This window comes from Glossina fuscipes, unplaced genomic scaffold (genome assembly GCF_014805625.2).
Source record: "Glossina fuscipes isolate IAEA_lab_2018 unplaced genomic scaffold, Yale_Gfus_2 112, whole genome shotgun sequence".
Classification (NCBI taxonomy): domain Eukaryota; kingdom Metazoa; phylum Arthropoda; class Insecta; order Diptera; family Glossinidae; genus Glossina; species Glossina fuscipes.
Window position 1 is genome coordinate 5,991,020 of NW_023998455.1, and position 21,442 is coordinate 6,012,461.

The following is a 21,442-nucleotide window of genomic DNA, read 5'->3' on the forward strand; positions in this document are numbered from 1 at the left end:
CCAATTTTCGAATGAAAAACCGAGGTTTTCTCTCTTTACGTGCAGGTGTGCATATCCTTCGACCGATTTGACCCAATTTCAATACCGACGTGCGCGCAAAAACTTCCAATGGTTCTGCCAAATTAAAAGTCGATAGCTTCATGTTTGCGATAAGGAGAATGTTTACAACATACCTTGAACAAGCGGACAGACAGCCAGGCGGACAGACAGGCACAATCTTCAAGAATATATGTACTCTGTGCGGTGCCTAATGCTTCCTTGTGGGCGTTGCAAACGTTTGAACAAAGTGATCCTTCTTCGATGGGTATAAGAAACTGTTGCCCTTTTGAGGCAAACGAGTCATCGAATTATTTTTTTCTCTATTGGTGGATGTTGTGAAAAGTGACCTTGTCTTGCCTTTTTTCATATTTGGCCATTTTTTTTGGGCAACGAAAGATTCAGACAATAATCGTTTCACCAGATTTTAACAATTTTATAACAGGCCATGCCCTTATGATCGCACCAATCAAAGAATTGCGTCTTGCAGTCGATGGAATTCTCAAAGCAAATCAACTTTTCATGCCTTATTAGGATACGAGGCAAAAAGGACTTTCTTTTGCATCATTTGGGTAAAGGAAAGATGCTGTCCACGAGTGTTTTTTCTTTAGCACAAACTCGACGTTTGCTCCGTTATTAGAAAAAGTGTTTTTGCATATACATCGATATTACGACTCGCCCCATGACATATCTCTCCCTCACATATAGTCTTAAACCTATCTGTTGGCCAATTCCTGTTTCGCATTTCCATACCTGATAAAGTTGCACCTCATCATATTATTAGTAGTTTTAAGTACGGGAGCAGTAGACCCTTTTGATGAGTGAAATTTTTCTTGGCATTTGATAACTTTTGCATTTTTTTGTAGTAAAACAGTGAGCTCGATATTTATTTTGTATGCTCACAGAACGACCGGGAATAGAACATATTTTGTTATCTAAGAAATATTAAAACCAGGACCGGGTCAAGGTAATTAAATGCACTTCTTCAAATATAAGAATAAGTATTTCATGATTTGACGAAATTTTCGAAAAATAATGCAATTGCGGCACAAAATTTTTGAAAATTACCAGGAATTACTTATAGCGACAATATGTATGCCGGCTTATTAAAAATAAATGACATTTAAATGATACATGACGATGATGTCATTTTTTGTATTTATTACCCGCTTTGCAAGTCAATTTATGACATCTATTAATATCGCGTACGAACTTAGAGATGAAACATTTGCAATGGAAGCAGCTACCGGCAACAAAAGTTACCAGACTTCCTCATCTTTGAAAGTGAGGAGTAAGCCGACTTTTTTTTGAATTTCTAACTGACTTATATGTTCCCGCCGTCAGCTCAAATTCATTCAAAATAAGTGATTTCATACTTGGTTTTGCTAGTTTTTTTTTTTTTTTCTTTTTGCTTTACAACATGACAATGTCACGAAACTGCGAGAAATTTCTTTCATCAATAGTGACGGCATCTATGGCACTTCCTACGATCTTATTAAGTAGTATGTTAGAACGAACTGTGAAATGATATTTTGTAACACTAATGAATGACCTACTTGCTGATACCGTTACTAAAAATAACTGATAACCGACCTACTCAGTTGTAAGTTATGAATATCATCAATGTTACAAAGAAGACTTTTCCACCTATCATAAAAATGTTTGCAACGCCTAGAAGGAAGCTTGAGAGACCTCCACAAAGTATATGTATTCTTGATCAATATCAAATTCTGAACCGATTTAAGCATGTCCGTCTGTCCGTGTACGTAATATCAATTGTCAACGTGCCCCTGGCCGCAAACATGAAACTATCGACTTCAAATTTTGTAAGAACATTAGAAGTTCGTGCTCGCAGGTTGGTAGTGAAAATGGGCCAAATCGTTCGAACGATGCACTTATTATACCAAGTAAACTGAAAACAACACTGCTTTTCAAAAGGCATAATCAAGCTTCAAAAGCGCCATAAAGTAAATAAATTCTTGGCTAGTTTCGAATTCGGGATACACCTAAGCATGCTCGTCTGTTCATCTGTGTACAGCATCTGTGTACATAGCAAAACCCGCCTACAAATGAGTGAAAGAATTTGAAAATGGCGCAAGCGGGTCCATGAACACGCTTGCAACGCTCACACGTCTATACAACCAAAACTGAGAACATCTTTGCTCTCCATGTCCTTTGTTCGTTGCTCATAAGAACATGAAAAATCAGCCACGCCTATCCAATGGTATGGAAATTTTTGGCAAACTTATATTTTACCTCTTTTTCAATCTTTCATAGGGTGGCTATAAAGGGTTCGTTTGAAACCGAACATAAGTTTCTTACTTGCTTCTCTCCCATTCTCCCATTGTTCCAAGATGAAAGATCTTGCCGTTTTTGTAATCTATAATAAAGTTATAATGCAGTAAGATAGTATGCTTTTGTTGTTGTTATATTCTGTCTCAATAACAGTTGTAAAGCTCTAAACTTTTATTGACCACCGTACAGATTGCATTTTATTGTGCATCGCGCACACACCTGTTATTTCTTGAGATGACCTTCTCTTTACATATACAAATTTTTGTTTCATAAGCCGGTTCTTTATTTAATAAACAACATAAAGCGTCTACCAGCAATTTTCGCAAATAGCTCGCCTTTGGTTCTTAATGGGTTAAAATAAAAATATTTGAAATTTTTTGTTTTAAATTATGGGCCCTATATACATGCAGAATGGAATTTATTTATTTATTTATTTATTTATTTTATTATTTATTTCATTGTACCCACCCATCTGTAGATGGAGACGCACTCGTTTTGTTTTTTTTTTTTTTTTCGTAATGTATGTAACACCTAGAAGGAAGCTTAAAAGGCCCTATAAAGTATATATATATACTACTCCTCATCAGCGTGAAATTCTGAGATGACTTAGCCATATCTGCCCGGCTGTGTGTCTGTGTGGTGTTTATTGTTGGCACTCTCCTTGGCCGCAAAATTGACGAAATCGGCTTCAAATTTGGTAGAAACAATAACAGTTTTTGCACGCAGGTTGGCATTGAAAATGAACCAAATTGATCAGAGCAGAAGCCTGCAGGGCAGTATAAACTGAACGCAACTCCGTTTTTCTTTGCAAAAATTTGTTACTCAGAAATTATAAAAGTTAGAAGACTGATATTTTCCACATTTACTTTATCCTCTACTGCTAAAATGGAAAACATCGGCCCAAATGCCCACACAATTTACAAGTGATTAAATTCTATTTTCCTCATCTTTTTGAGATTTTATGCTTATTTATCATAACGCAAATGAGACGGAATGTTTAAAACAAATGTTACACTCCTCAAAGGAAGATATATTGTCTGAATTGGTGAATTCTAAAATGTATATGGTAGCCACCGCGACCTGGTGGATCAATTTTGTCTTAATAATCCCAGCGATATGGCCATCAACTGGAAGAACTTAGAGAGTAGAACATAACAGCCGGATTTAATTGCCTCTTGGAAATAAATCTTTTGCCAAGTGTTATTTATTACTAATGATTAATAAGTAATTAAAGAAAAATAAAGAAAAATAAGAGAATAAAGACAAAAACATTCATTCATGCATAAATAGATATAGATATAGAAAAAAAGAAGGAAAAAAGGGAAAGCATGTACACGTCTAGCTCAGAGACATGTCCTTAAACGGCGCAAATCCTTGTTAGAGGTGAACCCCCAAGCCACTGCAAACACGCAAAAGCTTGGCAACCGATAACAGTGAAAAAATGTACTTCACTTTTCGAATACGATGAAAATGTCGAGATTAGAAGCATAAGCAAAGCGCGCGTATTTAAGGGAATTGATTTGATAGTTCGTAATGAAACCAATATCGAGCTTAAATGGTAGATTTAGAGTAAAAGGTGTATATAAATTTAAACTTGAAAATTATTTGCGACTATTTATAAACATTCACATAATTCCCAGGTTAAGTTGTTTTCATAATTCGTTACGCTTCTCGCTTTCATTTGAGTTTCTCCTTACGAACTGAACTACCCACGCATTATTTCTATTCATTATACAGCTGTTTCTCCTTTCGAATTCGTGTACCATGGATTATTTTCAAAAGTTCACTTCCTGTTGCTCACATAGCTTAACGATTCATATAACGTTCAGGTTTATTATGCTTTACGGTAGTTAATAGAAACTATTTATTACCAAAGGGTTTCTTCTCCTTGAATACGGCATGGCATGGCTTAAGAGTGTCTCGCTATTTTTCATTTTGTCTGTCTGCGCACATAGAAAGCCTTCTTGCAAACTCCTTAAACCATCGTTTAATAAAACTAAGGAATGACCTAACTTGATTTACAGAGAGGTCAACGAGCGCATTAAAACGAAGCGGATGGTCGATTAAAGTGACGAATTTATATTCGTCCAATTTTTGCGAGTCAATGAAATAGTCAGTAACGAACAGAGGATGAAAGCTCCTCACATTTTTTTTAAGTTAGTTTCATAAAATTTAGAAGGCACCACATAACCAAGTTGTCTAGGCCAGATTGAAGGAGGGATTGGGAGTACGATCCCAAGTAAAAAAGGACGCAGACAGTTTAACATCGTCAGCGTACATTAAGATATGGATCCTAAATGGCCACCATGAGAGACATCTGACATGAAGATTTTTACATTTTTTTAAAGTTTACTATTGTAACTACGACTACTCCAAGGGACTTTTTTGAGCAAAGCAAGTAAAATTTCAATATTTTTTGATGGCGTTTGTTTATATGAAAAGAATATGAAGAAATGAAAAGATGAAAAGATTTTTGGACGGAATATAGAAGTGGTTTTTTATGAACATTCCCATGGAGCATTATGGTCTCTAGCAGCAAATATGCGTTTAGGCAAAATATTGATAGTTCTAGTGCTAAAGAAATCATTCATCCAATTCTTATATGAAGCGTTCATACGCAAAATCAATAATGCCCCAATACTCCAAATGGCGGGATGCTATTAATAATTAATTAATTATTCATTATAGATTGAATAAATTCAAGTTTTTAAAGTTTTCAAAATCAATCGCTGATCGCTTGCTTTTGAACGCAATGCATTCCATCACTTTTCGAGTAAGAAGAAATTTATGAAAAATATCTCATACAAGTTAGACGTCATCAACGTTGAACGATATGAAAAGTTTAATAAATAAATGACTAAAACAGAAATTTTCAAATGCTTCCAAGGTCAGCAGACCTTTCATCTTTCTCACTGCTAGAGCTTCATCAGAGATTTGTTTATTAATTTTGCTGCCTGAGATGAATATTAAGAACTCATGCAGTCTTTTCGATTTAGAGGCTTAAACCAAAAATAAATGAATTGAAAAAAAATTCGTACATTTATCAGTAACACGGTTACCTGTGGGTTGCTTGTTTTCAAAACCCCTTCCTCCCCTCTCTCTCTCTCTCTCTCTCTCTCTCTCTCTCTCTCCCACTCTATTTCTCTGTCTCTTTTTTTGCGCTAATGTACCCGCAAAAAAAACGTACAAGACAAAAGGACAGATGGAAAAGGAAAGGAGCGTTATGGCCTTTAACTTTGCAAAAGACCATATTTCTCTGTGGAAATCTCTGGGGAGTTATCGTAAATATTTTTTAAAACTTAGGATCAAGTGACTAAAACAAAGTTACTTTGGTCTGTTCGTGAGCTTCTTAAGAAAAAGGCGAAGCGTAAAAGGTTTCGCGACGTGCCAACAAGTCGCTTTTTTTTCTTTCTCTATTTTTTCTCAGTAAAAAAAAAAAAAAAAAAAAAAAAAAAAAGGCAACAAATTCTGTTCAAGACAAAAATTTTAAATTTGAAAATCTTCTTTACTTTTGCTTGTAGGACGTATATCGATCAAGAAAATAACGCATCTTATCTGCGTTAATCAACACCGCAAAGAAAAACAGCATTCTAATTAGGTATGCGTCCGGCTCGCGTCACGCTGTCATAAATGTACAGTCAACTCTACAGTCTCCGCATTTATTGTGTACAAAATATAAATTCTTTTACTCGACTTATTTTTAAGGTGAAGGTCGACATATAAAAACATACATTTCAAAAGAAAATATAGAGTAAAACGAAATAAATTATAAGATTATATTTAAAGTCAATTAATACACAAACACATAAATACAAACGCCACACAACTCATATGCACATGTAGACACAAAAAAGAAAAAGAAAAAAACAAAGTAAGAAAATTTTATTCGATCGTTACCGAATCTCTTATACCCATCACCGTTATTCTAAATTAGATTTAAAAAAGGGAAACGAACTAAATATCTTTCTCCATATTACTGGGAGGACATAGCTGACTCTTCTGATTTTCAGAATAAAAGCGAAAGTTTATGCAGTGTATGTGTTGCACCTTGCGAGTAACAAGGAAAACACCCGGATAGGAAAGATACTCACAATTTTTGTTGCATAGGTCTCCGGTCGTTGTGGACGTGTTTAACTCATTTTTGAATATTTTTTCCAATTTTGTTGGCATTATCTTACTTTGCGCAATCGGGTGGGCGTACACAGTTAAACGGAAGGGCAGATGGACAGACAAACGGACGAACATGCGGCAGTGTATTCCGAATTTGAAAGTGGTCAAAAATTTTTATACTTTACTTTGGAATTTTTGGTGATTGCTTCAGCGCGCCGCAGATACCGTGGGCAAGCCCTTCGACCAACCTACGTGCACTAACTTGCAATGCTTTTCCAAATTTCAAACGATGTTAACAGTGGGCATTACGTGGACGGACAGACAGACGGACTTGCTTAAATCGACTCGCAATTTGATGCTGATCAAGAGAACGTATACTATGTGGGGCTTTAAAGTTTCCCTCTGCGCGTTGCAAACATTTCGACAAAATTAACATACCCCTCATCCTTGGGTGATGGGTGCAAAACAAGAAAAAAAAAAAATACGAGCCTAATTTATTATCATATGATTCATATAAATGAAAAGCAATTCGACGCATATGGCGAATGTGCAAATAGTTTGCTTAGTGATGGGACCTTTGAAAAAAAAGCCATAAAAAAGAAAGAACACTTTTATGAATAAAAAAATCATAATTAATTTTCATTAGTAATTTGAATTCGATTTATCTTTTCTGGATATGAAATGAATTTTTGTTTTAACCCATTCAAAATTTTCATCTTGATCGTGGCAGTAATGGGAAGCGTAGTTGATAAAAGCGTAACACCTACATACACACATACTTAGTAGACTACGGCCATCATCCACATATCCCTTTCCTTGTCTTCATTTCTTTCTAACCGTCAACATGTTGCAGCGAGTGATTGATATGAAAAATATGCCTCAACGGGTAAAAGGGTTCTTTCAAAGTCTACCTGAATGTTATATCATTTTATCGCTGGTGTTAGACAATAATTCTTTTTTTTGTTGCCGCTTCAGAAACATGATTCGAAGGAACTGGTTTTATGAGATTTTTTCAATAAATGTTGAACTCACTGAACTCGCATTCTATGCTTGTGAGAAATAAACCAAAAAAATAGATTAAACAAAAAAATGAGAATAAGAAAAATTGAATGAGTTTATAAAATTTATTATTAAAGAAAGTACTAAAAAAAAATTATTGATCCACGTAACTGCAACTAGCTAGAAAAATAGATCATGTACTCGGCTAAATTGCAACATTTCTAACTTCGGAAAGGAGAAGAACAAAAGCGGTACAAAAAACAAAAAAATATATAACATTTTTTTACTAAAAAGTGCAGTGCAGTGAAAAAATATAAAATCATGAAAAGAAAAAAAATATTCTAAATAAAATTTAAAAACAGAGTAACTGTTAAATAGAAATCAATAAAAACGGGGTAGACTTCTCATCAAAGTGAATATCTACAGATTATAGAAAAATAATAATAATAACAACAACAACATATATATATATATATATATATATATGAACAAAATGAAATTATTTAAAAACGAGAAATTTGCAAACATTCTTATGTTGCTAGTGGTTGTTAACAGCAGCAGCAACATGTGCATGGCTTTATCGAACAACTGTTTGCAGAAAACTGAATCCCTCGATCCTATGGCTGCCTCGGAATCGGAGCAATACTTTCCTGCTAACCCGGACCGGTATAACAGTGATCCAAGTTACATGATGTCGCACTATAAAAATTTAAGCTTTGTTGCTTTGCTGCCGAGTCACGAGCAACAGAACAAAAACGATTGTATTATGCCCAAGGTTTTGCCTGTACTCGAGTTAGCCATCAAACACATTCAAAATTTAGGTTTCGTTCATGGCTCGCGTATCGATGTCACTTTAATATCACGCGATACGAATTGTTCATCAATTCATGGTCCCATTGGTTTCTTCGAGATTTATATGAAATTTTCCGAGCTGAACGCTGTTTTCGGCTTACCATGCGAGTATGTATTGGCGCCGATTTCACGTTATGCCGGCGTCTGGCAAATACCTGTACTTACGTCTGGTGGCAATGCCGCCGACTTCTCGAACAAGGCCACTTCGTATCCCACACTAACAAGATTAAAGGGAGCTCAAGCCAACAATTTAGGTAATGCGGTACGCGCCATAATCGCGAATTTCAATTGGACGCGAACAGCATTAATTTATCAAAACGAGCATACGAAAATTAAGGGAAATTCGGTTTGTTTTTTTTGCATTGTCGTAGTCCATGATAAATTGAACGAACATAAGGCATCAGTCTATCAGCAAGCTTTCGACACGGATCAATGGAAGAAAACCGATATCATACGTATGCTGGTGACGGTCTCCAAACACACAAGAAGTAAGTAGAAAGGTTTCTTTTTCTATGAAGTGTAATTAGGTAACGGCGATCCGGTTCAAAACAATCAAACCTACTGACTGCTCTTTCTCTCAAAGAAAGCCAAAGACAAATACAATGGGAATAAAAAAATGCCTTAAGAAACTTCTTATTAGTTACAAATATAGAATTTCTTCTACTGAAAAATTGAAAAAAAAAGAAAGAAAAGAGAATTGATTTTAAAATGTAATTTCAAATCAAAATTTTTTTTCCGAGATTTTATATGCAGCTGCCTTTTTTTTTTTTTTTTTGAGTATAATTACTACGGAATTGGAGGCAAAGAGAAATTTTACCGTCAAGCAAGAGTGGCCCTATGTGTACTTTACATTAGATAAACAAAACAAAAGTAAAAAATTTGGATGCCACGAGATGATTTCTTAATCCCCGATCCAAGATATGGATTATTAAAGTAAATTATGTCTCCATATGGCAAAAAGAGCTGATTTATAGAAATTTACTAGATTAAGTTCGGGCCGAAAAGGCCTATTTTAAAATCCTTTTCCATATAAGGGAACTTTTGCATGAAAAGTAAATCCTTATACTGCAAAGAGAGCTAATCTTGAGAGAGAATCTTGCAAAGAACGTTTTCTCATGGAAACGAGTTAATCTCAATCAAGTGATGAAAATTGACACAAATTGAAAATTGACAAAAATATAAATTCGCTGCAATAAGTTTCGATCACTTAAGACTGTCTTTAGAGCCCATTCCCTCATCTCATTCATTTTTCTCAAGAAAACTAAACCCTTAGACGGGAAAAAGAGATACTTTTATAAAATCTAATTACAAAAATATTTTGGACTATACAAGTCTATGTTAGAAACTCTTTCCATATAAAAGTTTTTGCTCATGAAAAGTATAGAAGCACCATATTTTAGAGAAGGTCTACATTTTAGCGTTAGCATGATAAAAACAATGATGTGAATGAGGTATAATTTTTTTTTATGCAAAGATGAGGAAAAAATTATGTAAAGTGGATTAAGGACTTAGCTGAGCATATAATTTTAACTTTTTCGCTGATAGAGTGTTGTGAAAAAGAGCAAGATGTTGTCCGGAAGACTCGCTAGTTGTCTGGAAGACGAAGAAGCTGGACATTTGGGAAAAGTCTCATTCATCTTATAATTTTCTCATAGAGGCGAGTAAGGAGTAAGGGTGCCAAAGTCAACTCCTCTATGGGGGGAATAAATGTATATAAACCATTTTGTTACATTTAATGTACACCTTTAACATCCAATAAGTAGAGTCAATGAAGTGAATGATTTTATACATAGAATAACAGTTCAATTATATATAGAATGAACACAGATTTACATGAATTATTGGAAAAAGCGAAAATATATGTAAGAAATTTACTCCTTTCTTGTTATAAACCCGCATCGAAATGCTCTTAACTGGCGACTCTATCAGAGCTTCGAGAGTTTAGCTAAAAACTTTTATTCATTCGCCTTGTGTGCAAATTTAAATGATTCATAGACCTTTAAAAGAATAAATATATAATTTAAAAAAAAAATATAACAAATTATCGCCAATTACTTTATTTAAAAAAAAAAAAAAAAAAAAAAAAAATTAATATAATTTTTCCTTAAACAATTCAATTAAAGTAAATGAACAACAATATGTGAATTTTGAAAATGTATGCAAATTTTTTTTAATTTACATCGCATCACGAAAATTTTATTGACAACGCAAACATGCAAACGTTTAAGCAGACGGATTGTCTGCATTATTGACGGCATAAATCATTGTAGCTTCTCTGGCACGTTCTTTTTTTAGCTGGCTTTGTAATGCATTTTCATTCTTTCGCCGACGACAACAATAGCAAACCGTACAGGTCTACTACTACGATATTTACATATTCGCATATGCACACGTACATATCTACTTATACAATGTATACGCGTATCCATACAAACGTACATCTAGATGGCTACATGAGATGTAAATATATTTAACGGTCAATATTTCTTCATTTGTCATAAAGCGCGGGACAAATTTCTTTTGTCTCACATAATAATCACATTTTTATGTGGACATAACAATAATGCATTTTAATAAGTAATGATCAAAAGCAAACATTAAGCATCCGAGGCCTGTACATTGTGTATGCCGCATGTATGCCGTATTCGAAACGTTTTGACAGCAACAGAATAGCATCCAACAGTATCCTCTCCTCAGCTTTAATAAGAAAACTCCATTAAATCGTTGGTCGCAGGAGCTGAATCTCAAACTCAATCTCAACTCAATGCTCAAAAATGCTCAGCTAACCTTGCTTCTGTTATGCACTACACTGACTACGCTTACATGGCATCTTATCATGTGGGCTTAAGTATATGACGCTGCAATAGAATGAATCCACCTGCTCCACGTATTATACATACAATGGAATCGTATGCAGATCTTCTCAACATAAGAAGCTTTTTGAATCAATCACGCAGTAAAGCCATTATTGCTGAAGCTAAGCGGCAAATGCAGCTTTCCTGCTGAAACCAAATGTCGTTCATATCCACAGCATTAATTGCAATCATCAGCAAAGTTAACGAAGGAAAAAAAATGTGACCAAACCAACTCAAAAAGGGGCCTCGGATCCATGTAGCCGGGCAGATGAACATAAAGACCGCATTACGCGAAATACTTTCGTTTAAAAGATCAAAGTATCGTTCATGTGACCCCAATGCTCACATCTGTGAACATATAGCGATTCTTATCTGAAATCCTAGTACTTCTGATTTGGCAAATGTCGACGTAATGACACGCAATGGCGGAAACTAAAATTACACCATTCATCGAAAGACCCTACACTTACAAAATACGTAATCGGTATCTAATAATAGGCGAAAAAACACAAGCAAACAAACACAAGGGACGATAAATTTATCGGTGTAGTATGCGCTCACTTACCTGCCCACATGCGATTGCAAAAAAAAAACTATAATATTAAATATGCATAACAATGTTCAAGCTGCGGTGGTGTATGTTTACGAAATTAGAAAAATCTATAAATATTAATAATTTAGAATATTTTTCGTAAAAGTTAAATTAAAAATTTTTGCTTCAACATATTTGATACGCAATTTTCTCTGTCCACACCTGAGCTTTTTTTTCTTTTAATAAAATATTTTTTAATTTCAGCAAATACTACTTTATACGAACAGTAACTATTTGGGTAAAAATAAATAAATATTTTTAATAAAAATCTTTGATAAGAAAACTTTAAACTTTCGAGAACACTTTACTTTTCATTTCATTTTTGTTTAGAAAACTTATGAACGATTGTAGGAGTAAATAAACGACAAATATTTATCAACGCAGTCATATAAAAAACTCATAAACAATTGTTTATCCCTTCATCGACATTTGTGCGGGATTATCAACACAAAATATGCCAAACCATGAATTTTATTCTCCAAAAGCGGGGAGATAGATTTTTTCAAAAATCTTTTCTGCAACATTTAGAAATGTCAATTTTGTACGGATATGTCTATTTGCGTCTGTGTCTGTTCATTTAACTTAAACTTTCGTAGGCTCACTTTTCCCACTTCCACAATAATAATACGAGCTAAACTGAACTTCTCTATCTCTCTCTCTCTCGTGCTCTTCCGGAAAATTTATTTAGGGCATATACTTTCGTAACTCCGTCCGGACATTTACGCCTCCTTTTCATTACACAATCGACCAAAGTTCATCCTCTTTCAAATCGTAATTTGGAAAGAGTCTGACGGTTTGATATGCACCCTTCTGGCTTATTCCGTCATACAATTGCCAACTCATATGCTATATGACTGCTCCGCAGTGATAAAAAAGTTCATTTAACCAATTAACTCTGCATGACGAACATATACATCATGATCGGTTCATTCGTTCTTCACGGATTTACTTACAAAATTTTATCATAAGGAATGTGTAAGTGCCACAATAATATATATTTTAAAAAATAGTTTTGTCATTTTGTCAAATCGTTTCATTTCAATATAATTGCACATTACACACCTTGTGTTTAATAAGTATACCTATATATTACCAAAGAGGTGGACAGAGTTAACTGTTTAAGTGATTAATAGCCTACGACACTGTAAAGAGTGTAAGAATGTGTTTGCGTGTGTATGTCTCTTCGCTATACGACCCGGTGGTAGAAAACTTCGAAAGACACTACTGCTAAACTACCGCCCACACACAATTCGTCCACAACTCTCCTGCGCGTTAAGTATTACATCGCAGAGACTGGTTGCAGTTAGTCCACCTCCTATAGTGGGACCTTAGTAAGATACATTACTGGCTTCCACTTCCTCTGCTCTTCACTCACTGTCTTTTTAAGCACCGTAGTTCTTGGAGCACTCGCCTAACAAAGTCGGTTATCACCAGCAATACCTCATTGTATTCCACTTGGGATCTACTATTTTCGAACCTTTTGCAGTAAAATATAGCGTGCTCTGCATCTTGCCTTCTTTGCACGCATTCCGGGCAGTTTGGCGAACTATGGTGCCCGCACGTGTTCACGTACTTCCGGAAGCAGCCATGAACACTCAGGAACAGGGTGAGATAATAATTTACTTGCCCGTGTGTCCTTTCGATCCATTGCGTTATGTTTGGCATAAGAACAAGCGTCACCTTGTGTGTGTATGTTTATACCCTACACGACTTTTATGGCAAGAATACATTAAATTTGTGAAGGACTTGTAATAGACTCATCTTTTGTTGTGCCAATCGATTGAGAATTACATTTTACACAAGATTCCTAACCTTGTCGGCCAGTTCCTTTCATCTGTATTCCCGTGTCCATGCTAAAGGTATCCATTTTTGAATTAATTTGATGGAAATTAGGTGCACCGGCATGCTTTGGCCCAACCACTTTTTCGATTATTTTCCATATAATGCGCCATTGTGAAAAGTCGTTATATGAATAACTGTATTAAGCAAAGTGATGTAGCGTACTTAATGACGGGCCCACTATCTACTATGTTATCAAAAAAAAAATTCAGTCCAGGTCGACTTGTTATTGTTTTCTTATTTGATCTTATTATTATTCGCAAATATTGACATATTTCTTAGGAATGCAAATGAAGAGAATAAATTTTCGCGCTTTCGTATTAACAGGCAGGTGTTAAAAATATTTCATCTACAAACAGCAAAATCGTTTGTTTACTTTGTAATATTATTACAGAGTGAGTTTTACATACGTTTAGGTAAATATTATTGTTGGGATGAATTGCTCACCATTCACAGTTAAAATAACACAAAAATCATGGTTTAATGAATGAGTGAACTTTACGCAAAATAGATGCAAAAGGTGAAGATTTCTTTATTAATATTATATGCAACGCAATGTTCACTTAAGGCCAAAAGTATTCGCAAAAATCACGAAGACTTTGTAGAAGAGGGATAGAAAACTTTCGGAAGTTTTTAGAAAATACGCACAGAAAAGACAAGACACGAAAAAGGTTAGAAGCTATAAGGAAGGAATAGATCCATTTACGATACGATCCCATAAAGCAAGGAAAGCAGTTGATGCAATGTTCACACCTACGCAACGATGTACGAACTAAGCAACATTGGAAGCTTCGAATCAATGAAAATCGAACAATTGTAATTGAGCGAGCATAGCAAGTCTAAGCTTATAGCAATTGCCAAACACATCAGCTTGGTATGAACTGCTTCTAAGCCTCTTTTTCTACTTTCTTGTATTAAAAGTCATTAAGACTATTGATATGTCTAGCTGCCCGTTATAAGCGCAAAACAAAAACTAGAAGAGAAGGAAATCTATTCAAAAATCCTGAACGCTGAAAAACGAAAATCCAAGAAGTAACAAAGTCTTTATATGATAGAAATAAGGAGAACTTATCTATAAAGAGGAAATATTTGCGTTTACTCTTCTAAAGCGCGGTTTTATCGCCTTTCCCGCCTTCATTGCCTTTATAATACTCAAATGATATTCCTTGTTAATAGTTTTGCCTGGAGGAAGAACACCGTAATGCACAAGACCACGGCGAAGGAAAAGAACTCTTTGGTGCGCTTTTTCTTGCTCTTGGTTTTCCTTTCAAACGACTTTCGCTCGATTTTCGCGTTTTTTCGAACCGCGTGCATAGATGTACCTCTCATTCGTTCTATGACATGGCAGAGAGGAGAGCCAGACTTAGAAATCATTGTTTCCCAGACGAAGTAATAATCGAAAAACTCACACATCTGTGAGAAGCTTTCCAGAGATGTCAAAAGCAACACTACCAGCCTAAGGAAAAAATAATGTCACGATTTCATAGCAACTGCGAACATTATATAAAAAATTCGCATTATTTTTTGTTCACAATGTTAAAAAGGATGAGAATAATGTACAGCTTAATATATCCAGCGGCTATTGTGCTTTCGAAATGACAAAAAAGGAAGCAAATCATTTTGGATGGGAAGCCGACCAAGAATCGAAAAGAAAAAATCGTACATAGGAAATTTATTAAAAGAAAAAAAAGGCACTGCTGCTAAAAGTGCGGTAACAGGTAAACATAGAATTGACTGCGAGTTCCAGCTCTCGTCTTATTTTGCTCCTCGCCGTGTATAAATCACGATTACTTTATAATGCCACTTTCTCATCTACTTGACTCAAGTAGACAGAGTTGTATTCTACAAACTAAAAGCAATTGGTACAGTTGTGCACATATAAAACAAGTATGGTATAAAAAGTAGTAGTGAATGAAATGAACTAATCTAATGTAAAGTGTGCAAACCTCAGGGAGACGCCACAACCTATTAGAGTTCCGTTTCCCTTACGTATGACTTTTTTCGAAATTCAACTCTGATGAATAATTGAAAGCCGAATTGCCAAAGTAAAGCCTAAAATTAAAAGTGAAAAAATTCTAATTCTGAAAAGCACACTCGTTCTTCTAAGCTCAAGCACAGACGAAAAAAGAAACCTGAAACAAACTCTATGGGGTCGTCTATGCACAAGATAACTGTTTAATGAAATAAATAGGAGAGAACAATAAAAATTCATATGCAGCGAATAAAAATATGCTTAAAAATAGAAAATCGAAGACAAATAGAATTTGTATGAAAACAACTCAATTTACATGTAATTAAAATAATTAAAATTCTTTCCTGCTTTCTACACTGAATGCAACTAATTTAAAGTGACTAAAAGTATTTATTATGCCCATGGAGAATTAATTACAAAAAAAAAAAAAATAAAAAAATATATTAATAAACTATATATAAAATGAATAAAAGAAAACAAGAAAAAATTTGCTATTTAAAGAGAAAAAATTTATTATTTATTGAATTTTATTTATTCCCCCAACTTTTTCTCCTTATTCTTACAGTTGTAATCATGTGCGCGGATCCGCAATCCATACGTAAGATCATGCTAACCGCCGAAGAGTTAAATATGATCGATAGCGGTGAATATGTCTTCATAAATATTGAATTATTTTCAAGGTGAGATTTTTTTCGTTTTTTCAAAAATTACTCAGATTTTGATGAAATATATATATATATATTTTAATATTTAATGATCTAATATCCGCATGCTATTAATAAACTTTCATGCTATTATTATTAATTTTATTGTTTACATGAAATTGTTAAGCACAAGTTTTTTTCCATTGATATCTTAACTTCAAAGACTACTAATTAGAGTCAAATACATTTACTGCTATTAGAAAGAGACAAATGATTTATAAGAGTCATTATACTTGAAAAAATGAATTTAAAAAAATTTAATGTAAGATTATATGCAGTCAAGCGATTTTTTTGTTAATCTCCACATAATCATTGTCTCTGTAGAACCATAGTCTTTATGGAGGCTATAAAAATTACCAAAATTACCAATGGGAACGTAAGATAAATTTGAATTTTTAAATTTGAAAATGAGGCGAATTTGGGTATAAAGGCGTCTTCAATAACAGATATCATTTTAAATCAGCGAAGCAATTGTTTCACGAGCTGTTTGAAAGGCGGGTGTCATGCGTTTGCGATGCGAAAACCTTTCCGTCCTGACAAACTCGGTGAATGTCGTTCAATAATGTGATCCCTTTACAGTAACCCTGAAACCCACAGGATTTACGAGAAAACAACTCGCAATTACATCGTCGCACCAAAAGAAGCCACGAACTCGCATTCAGTTTTATTGAAGACATTTTCCGGATAATTTTTAAGGGCTTTCGAAACTATGAACAAGGCAAAGAAAAGGATTAAACTCTCACTAATTGTGATTGAAAATTTATTTCGGAAATTTTTCACGAGCTTTCGAAACACCAAACTCCCACTCATTGCAATTGGAGACATTTTTCGTTTGTTTCTATTTCTGTTGCCTTTTCGAAGCCCCAGATGCCATGGTTTTATTCATTTATTTCTTGTCCATTAATTTAGTTTCAATGATCATCGTCTGGTTCATGCACTTCCCAAACATAATCAAGGAATGTATTTTGAAACCCTCCTAATTTGCTGTTTGCCAAGTATCGACAGTCAGCTCAGTCTTAGTACCGATGTGGCCCAGTCTCAATATTAATAAAGAAAATCAAAAAAAAAACATGAAATCGGTAAAATTTCCCCCTTTTCTATGAAGGGGACGGTAAACACGAGGACTTAGCTATAGTATTGGATATGTCAATACACTCTCTGGGTTGATATTGGCTGCTTTATAAAACGTATCTGACATGTCCGTTCCAATGTGTTGATGCTGGTTGCTTCATAAAACGTGTCTCACATGTCCGTTCCCTTCGAAATAACCCCAAGCCAAACAATTTTCGGGCAAAGGAATTCAATAATTCATGGAATAAACTCGTTTGCATGCAACAAAAGCGACCAAGAAAGTGATATGCAGCTCGGGCGATGACTTTCTTCCCTTTGCAGTTTATTTTCCAGATCTTGCTTCTTCTAATTAACACTTGTTCAGATCGATGCAGTCATGTCGAGAATAAATCAACCAGTATCAGATTAAAGACCATAGATAGTGATTATAAATGTTAATAATGTTATCAAATAATACCAAGAATTTATTGGCACACCTATGAACTCACGCATTCGTTACGCGATCACTAATGCGATATTCACGGTATGTGTGTAATCGTGCATGTCTCCCTTATCTGCTGGCGATTTCCCACATTAATAATAATTTATTTATAAATTAAAAAACAATTTTGTACTTTTACGAACACATGGATATGAAACTGAAGAGAAGAGGTGCGTTCAAGTTGAATCATAGAAAATGACATAAGCCAGGTTAGGGGAATTGGAGGTATATGCAGACAAAACACATTAATGCAACTAAACGCAAAACACTCGACGTGAAATTTAAGTCTAGGTTGCGAGTACCCTTTCCATATTATAGGGAACCTTTCTTCACTGCCACGTAGTGAACGCTTCCGACTACCCCTTTTTAGGACTTTTCGTCCTTGAGTTGCTAAAGAAAATACAATGTTTCATAAAGAAAAATACAATATAAAATGTTTAAAGTTGAGAAGGACATTTTTGGGACATAGCCTGGCAAAAAGCTCATGAAGATACAAAATACTTAAGAAAAAGTAACCAGTGTTTAATAATTATCAATTCTTCAACTTTTATAGAGCTCCACAATTAACATCGCAGCCTTGGTACGATAAAGAGGATACGAGGGAAAATAATGAACGTGCACGGAAAGCTTACACGGCTATGCTGACCGTAACACCGAAACAACCCAACGACGATGAATACATACGCGTGTCAAATGAGGTACATTTTTAAACCATTAATATGCAATTAACGATAACACGATTTTCAATTTCTACGCTGAACCTAAACACCCACAAACGCACCAGCAAAACGAATTTCAATATCATTCCCATGTCTTTAGATGAAAAATTTGTTCACTTACTTTCACTTTCCTTTTCAACTATTTTCGCTAAATAGCTAAGTATAAAAGTGAAAGCTAATGTTCACGCCACTGTTCATTCTTCTCTCCCCCGTTTAACGATAAGGCAGCGATTGTTACAAAAATTGTGCAATTTTCTATCTTCTCGCTCAATTTCAAAATCATTCAATACTACTGGTGCCTACTGTACATTCTAGTCATTCCAAATTTTGTTTGCTTGCAACAAGAAAAAACGCATCTTTTTTTTTTATACCATATGTGTGACTAATATGGATCTTCTTCATGCAAGAATTTAGAAAATCGATCCCTAATGATTCACGATGCTAACCGGAAAAGTTGTCGGAAACTAAATAAAGTCAGAGATGTATTTTTTGTAGTAACTGGACATCGATTTTATTCTTCTGTCCTTTCTGCAAAATGTTTTTTCCCTTTTTTTAAACTATTTTCTCTTATCTCATTCGTTTTTTTTTTTTTGTTATTCTTTTAGTGTCGTAAAACTTCTATTTCTTGTGTTTTGAAATTAAATTATCTTTCCACACTCTCATACATAAATATAAAAGAATTCCTCTTATTATACTCTATACCGTCTTTGATGCAAAGTTCTATAAGGGACGATGTAAGAGAAGGAATGGCGATAGATCCAACTTCCACTATACCGATCGTTTAAAAATCACTTTCTGAATTTATTTAAGCCTGTCTGTCCGTCTGTCCGTCTTGTTTGCTTGTGTTCAACCCACAAGGCAACCTCTGGCACGACCGCTACTGAAAATGATTCATGTCAGACTAACGCTTCGACTTGACTGACGACGTTTTATAAATAACTTTAGGGTGATGTACAGTATATAACGGTGGGCTACACCTCACTATGCAAAAAAGGACTGTTTTTCTGTATTTTGCAGTAAGCAATTGGTCGCTTACCAAGCGATTGCTTACTTGTAAGTATATTCCCCATAAAAACAAATCATCACCTTTGCGAAAACAACATTTCTCCAACAGTTATAAAAACTTTTTAACCAAAAATTACTTAGAAGGTTTTTTTCCCCTAATTTACTGGATTAAGAAACAATTTCGCAAGAAAAGTTTTCACATCTGCGTTTTGTAAAAATCTCTTCAATTTCTTTGGACACCGCACCAACCCTCTTCCACTACACACAAAAGTGCAACTATTCTTAATTAAAGGTAGCGTAAAGAAGTTTTTGTTGTAAATTTTCACTTTAAACATTTGTTTTAAAAATCACAAAAGATATTGTGTACGAAGCGCCTTTTGTTAGTCACTGCATTCTCCATCTTATAGCCAAAATGAGAAAGGCATCGAACCGGCAGTTGATGTTTTGGAGCTGTTCATGAAAATTCGCATTTTTCTTCATCGTTGCAGAAGGCAACGCCTTTATCTAAACAAACATCGACACAGTCATCGATTGAAGCCACAAGTTGATGTCAAAAGGCTCAACAGATAGATAGTACTTCTCTCTCTACTCAGTGTTACAAACATTGTCTGGGCCGAACCTGTTCCCCGTTCTGCTTTTCAGGCAATTTACGCCATCTGTTGACCGCAGTATTTCCTAGTGATGATTTCGTTGAATCGTAGCTGTTTATAATGCACTGAAGCTTGCGATGTCAAGCATATTAGGCTTACTATTTCATCCCTGGAACAGTTTCAAGGTTTTCTCACTTCGGGTCATCGTAGCGTATTCTTTTTTCACAAAATAGAAGCAACAACGACATTCGGCTTCAACACCAGCTATGTCCATTAACCAGCCGATAACCGGTATTCGGTTTCTTCTGCTGATCAGTATCACGATCGCTTTCGCGTAGGGTTATCGTGGCGTGGCCCTTTCTCAGCAAATGGAAATAGCAAAATATTCAGCTTCACCACCGGTTTCGTCTACCCATCGATATAACAGTGTTTTCCGTTATGGATTTTCGTGAGTATCTCTTTCGTCAAATTTAACAGGAAAACAGTGTTCAGTACCATTTTAGACGGCGTTCGTTGGCCAGCACCGCGTTTCTTCATCACTCCTTCTCACACGTCAGCACTTTTCTTGCCAATTACTCAGAAAAGGGTAAAACTGGATCTTTTCAAAAAACTGAAATAAATGTTGTTATGTAACACCTCGAGATAGTACTTTTTCATGATCTCATATCTCGTAAAACAACAATTAAGTTTTCTTGCTGAGTGTTTTTCTTAATCTCTTAAGTCACCACAAGTTTCTAACAATTCACTATAACATTTCACCTATCAACAATCCAAACTACGACAAGGAGTCGATTTGGTTTAAAGCAAAATTAATTGATGATTTTCCTTCCTTTGTCTTAACAGATTAAATCTATAGCGGCATCTAGATACAATTACACATTTCATAATAATGAACCAATCTCGGCTTTTGTAACGTCATTTTACGATGGCGTTCTATTATACGCCAGTGCTTTGAACGATAGTATACGGGATGATCCGACGATATTAAATCGTCCCATCAATGGCACAGAAATGGTGCGACGTATGTGGAATCGCAGTTTCAAGGGCATTACGGGCAACGTGACCATCGATGCTAATGGAGATCGGATATCTGCCTACTCGCTCCTGGACATGAATCCCGAAACGGGTCGTTTTGAGATAGTCGCCCATTTCCAGCAAAATGTTTTGGAATTTGTAAATAAAATACATTGGGCCGGGAATCGAACAAAAGCGCCCGACGACAGCCCTGTTTGCGGTTACGACGGGACCCTATGTCCAGAAAGTTGTAAGTTCGTTTAAAAAAAAAAAAAAAAATGCAATTAAAATTAATAAAATCAAATTTT

General features: G+C 35.0%; 1 protein-coding gene across 6 annotated transcripts in view; it reads left to right on the forward strand.

Moving 5' to 3' along the window:
• The window catches only part of LOC119639626 (atrial natriuretic peptide receptor 1), a 64,582-nt gene that overhangs the window by 35,741 nt on the left and 7,399 nt on the right, over positions 1-21,442 (forward strand). For 5 of the 6 annotated variants that reach the window (XM_038037119.1, XM_038037123.1, XM_038037118.1 and 2 more), the window contains exons 2-5: positions 7,417-8,780; positions 16,116-16,230; positions 18,360-18,504; positions 20,964-21,384. In XM_038037119.1, coding sequence (XP_037893047.1) covers positions 7,925-8,780; positions 16,116-16,230; positions 18,360-18,504; positions 20,964-21,384 — 1,537 coding nt within the window. In that variant the 5' untranslated portion in view covers positions 7,417-7,924. The remainder of the gene's footprint in view (positions 1-7,416; positions 8,781-16,115; positions 16,231-18,359; positions 18,505-20,963; positions 21,385-21,442) is intronic. The other variant, XM_038037124.1, reaches the window with a different exon arrangement.